The sequence below is a fragment of the Dreissena polymorpha genome, chromosome 4 (assembly GCF_020536995.1).
Source record: "Dreissena polymorpha isolate Duluth1 chromosome 4, UMN_Dpol_1.0, whole genome shotgun sequence".
In the NCBI taxonomy this organism is placed as follows: domain Eukaryota; kingdom Metazoa; phylum Mollusca; class Bivalvia; order Myida; family Dreissenidae; genus Dreissena; species Dreissena polymorpha.
The window spans coordinates 72,803,273-72,811,214 of record NC_068358.1 but is presented as its reverse complement, the minus strand read 5'-3'; the positions used below and the strand labels follow the sequence as shown (position 1 = coordinate 72,811,214).

The window sequence follows — 7,942 nt, the reverse complement described above, 5'->3', positions numbered from 1 at the left end:
TTCGTTTTATCGATGTAAATGATAATGATGAGCGTTGCGGTTGTGATCGTGGTAGAAAAGCTGAAAGGCTAAGACGAAATTGTGTTCTTCTTGAAAACGGTATTCACAGAAATGATTTACGACGACAGAAAGGACCTAAAACAAGTATGATTCTTATTCCATTGAACAAAAACACTAAACAGATTTTTTTTTATAGATTTGGATTAAACAGTTTCTTCATCATTCTAAATAAATATGTATTGATTTTGATATTTGGTTGTAAATAAATCTTCTAAATATAATGAAGTAAGGTATTTTTCTAAATTTACTGGTGACTTTTTGCGAGACTCCTCTAACTGTATAAAGAATTAACATGAATTTATTTGCTGATGTTTTAATGTTTTATCAGATATTATTTCGTTTGATTTGGTTCGTCTCTTCTTTCCTTTCATAATCAAAGTGTTCATGTGAATTAACTACCGTCAATTGGGTATTTACGATTTTACCTTTATAATTTGATTTAACGATTTTGTTAGCAATCAAAAATACAACTTCATAACAATTTGTACCACAACAGCAATGAAGTTAGATTTGTATGCATGCACATACTAGTTTTTGTTTGAAAAGTCGAAACTCATATAAAACTAAATGTACAATGTTTGGAAATCCCAAAGTGAATATTCTTTGTAGATATGTTCACATGACACATAGAAGTAATGCATAGTATGTCGTACAAATGTATAAACGTGCCAGAATCGACTATGTGCTTTGAATATCTTGGTCATTATTAATTAAATTAAAGAACAACATTGCATTCACCCTTTTGTACCCATGCGTGTGTTTGTTTGTTGTTGTTTTTGCTGCATTTGTTTCATGCATATACACGTTAATGTTGATTGTCGTTATTTTACCACAATATATTATTTAACGTAACTATGGTTCAAGGTATGGTAATAACAATAATCTAAGCAGAAATTTTCCCATACGAAATAATACAACGAACTTATAATTGTTTAAAATAGAATAATCATTTCACGTCATACACAACAGTGCTTACGATTTAACAATCACAAAAATCATTAAAAGTGTCAAGGATTTGTTTCCGGACTTTCATCGAACGATTCTTGCATTCCCTTACCCTCAAATGGCGACTATGTTGCCGTGTAGAGAGAGAAAAAAGAGAGAATATCGTGAAAGATCCTTTCGAAAATCCTGTGATTTTATGAACATTTACAATTTAGGATTAAGGTAAGAAGACATATATACGTACTACCCTGTACGTACATTAATGTAGCATGTATGCTTTGAACAGGTAAATGGTAATTAATATAACAAGGATATAATACTTTGTGGCCCTACTTTGGTAAGTCTGTTGTTTTATGAGCCCATGTTTACGTACGGAAAATATCTTTCAAAGACAAGGAAAAAAATTGTGCACCTGCGTATATGCAGTTACGACTCTTTATCCACGTCATACATACTCATTGATATAAACAATAGTGCATAAACTACAATATTTGTCACAAAACCACACTTAACAAAATAGTTGATAAATAGTTATTATATGATATAAAATGTGTTTCTATTATATTGGAATAATAACATAATAACAGCTTAGCTATGTACCTGACAGCCACACTCGGCACAGATGTTACATACATGTGCATTCTGTAGACTTTTCGACTGGTAGAATGACGTTACTTGGTTACCTTAAGAGGAAATATTGTTGTCAATATATTAAAAAAACGCGTGTGTATACACGTCATGTTTATATCTCGAGTCTGACCTTTTGTTAACTAATGTGTTACGCATGTATTGGTTAATGTAGATCTACATTATACAATTCTATTTTAAACTCAGCTATAATAATTGAATCGACATTTTTTGTTATACACTACTCTTGACTTTGTTGTACTTATGAATTCAGATGAGTCGCGTTTATCACTTGTTATGCCTACGAAAGATCACAATTTATACCATGTTTTTTTTTAATTTTGTTTCAATTTCGTTAAAACAACCTTTTGATTAAATTACCGACTATGATTTCGACATATTTCTATAAGTACATATAACAATACTACAGATATAAAATGTTGATTGCTTACTCGGCTGATAGTAGTCATATACACGGATCGCAGCTGGTTGCGACTTGGCCACCATTCCAGTTCGGATAATATCCAGCGTCAGGCACAGGGGCGTAGAAGTAATCTGTGTATAACGTTAATGCATACCTGTACGGCAAAAACGTCAACAACATTGGTGCAATCATTATAAATGTTGGATGAGCAAATGATTGATCAATAACACATATTACACTAAAGATGCCTTGTCACAGATTTTGGCATGTTTTAAAGTTTGTCATTAAATGCTTTATATTGATAAGACATTTGATATAAAAAGCTCCAGTAAAAAATCAAGAATAAAATTAAAAAAAGAAAAGAAAGGTAACCCTCAGCAGGGCTCGAACCACTGACCCCTGGAGTCCTGGAGAACAAAGTCTACCACTTAGACCACTCGGCCATCCTTCTAGAATGCTAGTTGTATTTTATACTTTATAAAAGCAATCCTCGTATTTTCACAAAATATAACGACAACAACAGAACTCTCCAAATTGTTAATTCGTTTCGCGTTGCAACGCTTTTTAATTTTCGGGTTTTTAAATCGTCAAAAGATGCATAAAATGGCTATTTTAGAGCACGGTAAATATTCAGTATTAATGTTTCCTCACAAATATTATAACTAAAACGAAAATTGGCTAATCTGAAACAATTTTTTTCGATTTTGTCAATTTACACAAACGTAAAAAGGCCCCTTTAATTCAAATTAAAGTGTTTTTTTTTACTAGCATATAATCTGAAAAACCAGCTCCAAAAAGCATAACACGTTTTGGACCAAAATAGCGCGATGTGTCAGTTGTTCGCCAAACAAGAACATTCAGTAAAATAATATGACACGCGACTCTAATCTTACCTGATTGAAGTACAAAACGAGTTTTCTGTCCTTAGACTCCATACGTTTTATCTCCACTACTTTTTCAATGCTTTCAAGATCCGCTTTGAACCCAGACGGAATTCCAAACTCCTGGATGGCCATTCCACTAGTACTGGCCTTCAACCATCTGTAAGAAGGTGACTATGACTTTAATGTGTATACTCATTTTAATGAAAAATATGAAGTGCGTTATAAAAAAGGTATACTTAAATGTGCTGCTGAATGCCAAAACAGGTCAAAGAAAATCATTCGCCACGTTCTACAAGTATCAGTATAAACAACATATTTTTTATACGCCTAATATGAAGTTTTTTGCCCTTCCCCTAATCGTGAACACTTACTTGACGCATGATTTTATGAACAGCATATCAATGCTTTCAGTAACTATGGTGATATTGATCTGGAAAGAGAGCGTCTCAATTTTTTGTTCAACGTTGAACGAGAGTCCAACCTGAGCAAAGACAAAAAGCATTTCATCTTACGTACATGCTAATACCATAAAACCACTGAAATACTTCGGCACAATTGTTGTGTTTACTTGGCATACCGGTATATAACATACCAATAATACTGTCTTCCAATTCCTGTGATTAAAAATTATAAAAACTGAATATTTGCACTTTGCATTTGGGTAAAACACACACTTACATCTAACAGAGCCATTCCGTGACCAGTTGCGCTAACAGAAACTTGGCTTGGAATCGATGGCAACTGTAACAGCAATTGGAATACAGCAACATATTACGTGTACAATTAACTTTGCAATCAACATTAAGTACAATATTGTATCGGAAATTCAAACTGGTATTGAAGGAACTGTTTATTTTATTTGTACACGTTTTTGTTCTGAAGTATTCTTTCTAAGCATCTTCTACTTACTACAACGGACTGCATGACAAGAGCATTTTGCTTGTTGATGTTGAATGTATGCGTGAAGGTTCCAGCTGTTACTGTGGCTTGGATGTTAAACGTGTCTGAGAAGATCAAAGCAGCAAATCTGGACAAGGCTTGAAGGGCAACAACGGTATCCTGAAAAACGAATGTTGGTTAATATATAGATATAAATGGAATGCAAATAAATAAAAAATACCATTTATTTAAGTAATATGAGTTGTTTGAAGAAGTTTGATTACCTAAATCAGAAATACAGAAAAACATAATAATAAGACACGAAACAACTCGATAACACATTAAAATAGGAGATGCACTTGTGGTGGCATTTTGTTTCATCGTCAAATAAGAACAATAATTTATGTGGACTGTTGTGCGATTAAAATAATCAATGTTAATTATAGTTAAACATATGAGGTTATCAAGAACGACCTGAAAAAGTAAAATAAACATATTTTTACCAAAACATCTAGTGTTTGATAATTGGCATATTCGTATAATTAACGAGTACGGCCGTGATCATCAGACCTGTGTTGAACTGAAGCCTCCATTAGAGTTCCTTTGGGCCGTGATCCACTTCAAAATCGGAAGACCCATGCTCATATCGCCGGCCTCCGCCGTCACCAGCAGGTTGTATGCCGTCATCTCAATGTCGATAGGATTTGCCTGTGAGTGGGCGGGCTGCCAGTGGCTCTGAATGGAGGCTTCCTGGTCCTTGTGCCAGTGGATGGTGCCTCCTACAGGTTATATTAAGTGTATGTACATGTACTATATGGAATTATGGTATTAACGAATAAATACAGATGGGGAAGACTAGCCACTTTAGTTTCTTGTACTCGAGAGAATTTATTCAACCAATTAGAAATACTTTGATGAATTACATGTGTATAACACTGATAATAATACCAAAGTTTGTATTATCATGCGTCGAGGAAATACACACTGAATCAGAAAGATTTCAAGCCGAAGTTTGATAACACTATTTGATTTATAATTAACTTTGATTTAAAACACATAATACAAACCTGGCCATATTAAAATCAATCTTGAAACACTTACCGCTAACGATTGCATCATTCTTAAGTTTGGTCTTGATGTCACGTACAGATGGACTGTTGGCAAGTGTAAGGGCGTAGTTAAAAAGGGAAAGCACGTACTCATCATTCGTCGTTGCAATTTGGGACTCCAGATAATCTGTTGCCAGTGCCACAGATTGTGTGATCCTCTGGTGAATGCTCTAAAATACAGGACATAATTGTATGTTTTAATTGAAATATAATTAACGAAATAATAATTTGAACAGTAAGTTACATTTTATTTCACATGCATATCATTTCTATAATGTTACATTATATACATAATATTTCATCATTTATATGTACTAAAAATATATTTTTATATACGCTCCATCTGCAATTAACGACACGATTCTAATTACTTATATTACTTCGTGTAAAATGGACTACATAATGCACACTGCTTAAGCAGACGCTATCAAATGTGTGCATTTATATCAGTTTAATTAACTTACTCCATGAAGATCATTGTTTTCAAGAAGGGATGCCAAAACAAAAGCAGTGGGACCTATGCCGGATGCAGCTCCACCCTGAAATCAAAACAGTGTTACACTTACCAAAAAAATTCACTGTTCAACTATCTTGTCGCCTTTAGATAAACATTTAATTTATTAGAAATGTTATTGCTATCATGATAATTCCTATGAGAATAGATATCTTCATACTATGTATGTGTTATCATTTTTTAGATAATGCAGATTTATATAATTCCGTGTACAGTGTGATCAATCAAATTATTTATCAATTGACAAGTTGCACAAAGAAAGTTTGCTCCGCCTTATTGTTCGTTTAAGTTAATTTGTGCAAAGATCTATATTCAATTAATTGAAAAATACAAATACTTGATTTGATGTTTAACTGAAATATAACTCAATAGTTGGTTAATTTATTCATATATTGAACATATGCAACAGGTAAATTGATCGATTTCTACCTGCATATCCTTATGGATCACATTACCAGGCTCTGGGAACGAGCCGTCGGCTTTCTGTCGGTTGATCATCCAGTCGAGGTCTCGAGTCAGTGTCTCGTCGTCGATGAAGATTTGCTTCTTGGCCTGGTGGCATGACTTGGTAACAAATGCAGTCAGACTGTACGAATGGTTTCCAAAATTATGTTTTTCGTGTTGTCAAAATAAGTTTGCATGAGGTATATGTTTAGGTGAATGAATTTTGTGCCGTTTGAAAAAGAACAAGGCTTTCCAACAACATGTTTAATCACAACTATACTCCTTCTGGCCTTCGAGTGGTGACCTTGATCGTGAAGTGTCTTTACTCATCAGACCTTGTGCATTTTGTGCCAATGTGTTAAGAATCTAACCTAAAATATTACATCGATCTTAATCTGGCGTCAAGGCCGTGCTTTTTACAAAAAGTATTAATGACATAAAAATTATTTCAATAAATTCCCTCAAACGTAGCAGATATATAGAGATGGAGCTGACATGACTATGGAGTTCAAAACATTTGACCTTCATGCGTAATCTTGACATTGAGCCGGTGTGACTGACTCATTCCTCCTGTACCGATTCTCAATCTTCTTAATTTTTTTTACTCCAAGTTCCTTGAAAATCGTTTGGACAGTATAGTTGATATTAATCGGTCAGAAAAATTGTAACGGACAGACAAACAGAGACCAAAGGCAACTTGTGGGGAAAAAACATCACTCAAAAGCAATACATTTATGTTGGTTTGTATATAAGTACTTTATATATATCTTCAATAACAAAGTCTTGAACATTACCCACCACATGCTTTCGGATGGGTCATGGTCACCAATAGCGCTGAATGAGCCGTCCTTGTGTTGATATGTAAGTTCACGTTGATACCATAAGTCGGACACACAGTTCATTAACAAGAAGAAAATTCAATTTAGTTTGTAATGAAAGACTCGTGGGCGCCATAATGTAATGTGATAAGGTAAGAAAATACGCAAATAATACATATTATGATTAATGCGCATACATTAAAACTATGACACTAACCAATACTCAACAGGAAAATATGAAGGAGCTAAAATGGAACGTGGTGCTGATATAATGGTCAAGGGCGGACAGCCGAAATCGACCTTTTTATTAATCTGCTTTATTCGTTATTTCTTTAGTGAAACTCTCTTTGTTAGGATATAAAAAGGTATATCCATATAAGGTTGAATAATTTCAAAATTATATAGAATGTCTAAAACAGAATTCTGTATTATATGGTCACCCAATTTTTGCAACAGTTAGGGAACATAAAAGGAACACGATGCGGCACCCTTCCAAGTCGACCTAGATCTTTCCCCAATTCATTCAACTCTATTTCCGTCACTCACCCTTCTCCATAAAGCTGATTGCCTTGTCCTCGATATCTCTCGTCAGTTGGTTGGTTGCCGTCAGGTAGTTAGTTACAAAGACGTCTGGCGCGAAGCCGAGCATCGTCTGCTTGCCACATCCGGTCGGCATTTGAAGCAGTTTGTCGAGGTTGTTTACCGTTGGTCCAAGAAGGTCACCTAAATAAAGCGCCTTTGTTTTTTAAATGTATTTAACTAAGTAATTTTCGTGTACCGATTGCGGTAACGACGATTCTTTTAGAGCCGGCGACAACTGATTGAGGCATAGAGATATCAGCGACCTGGCTGAATGTCGTCTGGTTCTTCAGGTCTACCAAGACTGGGTTGCTGTAATTCTTAGCGACTCCTTCAGGCTGTCACAAATGTACAGTAATTAAACATAAACGTTGCACTAGTACATCATATAACACACTTTCCATATAAATTCAATGATTTAAAGTCTCTATAACGCTCAAAATCAACGAACATTTCGTTAAGTATTTCGAAAAATAAAGTTAACACCTTAACAATCAGTGTTCCTTATAGCAATAGCCAAAATTTCAACGCTAGATGTGGTATGATTACATAGATTTTTGTAGATACAAAATGCTCGTTTTTATTTATTTGTGGCCACAATTAATTCCCGCGAATATATCTATTCATGCGATACACGAACACCATTTGAGTGCTCATGT

General features: G+C 34.4%; 1 protein-coding gene across 1 annotated transcript; it reads right to left on the bottom strand.

Moving 5' to 3' along the window:
* Positions 1 to 1,603: 1,603 nt before the first annotated feature.
* On the bottom strand, positions 1,604 to 7,387 carry LOC127878506 (CD109 antigen-like). The gene is made up of 10 exons (XM_052425035.1): positions 7,251 to 7,387; positions 5,872 to 6,006; positions 5,393 to 5,467; positions 4,921 to 5,098; positions 4,390 to 4,598; positions 3,850 to 3,999; positions 3,619 to 3,681; positions 2,950 to 3,097; positions 2,085 to 2,187; positions 1,604 to 1,688 (listed from the first exon to the last, which is right to left on the bottom strand). The coding sequence occupies exons 2-8, from the start codon at positions 5,938 to 5,940 to the stop codon at positions 3,077 to 3,079; spliced, it is 765 nt and encodes a 254-aa protein (XP_052280995.1). The 5' UTR covers positions 5,941 to 6,006; positions 7,251 to 7,387; the 3' UTR covers positions 1,604 to 1,688; positions 2,085 to 2,187; positions 2,950 to 3,076.
* Positions 7,388 to 7,942: the final 555 nt, after the last annotated feature.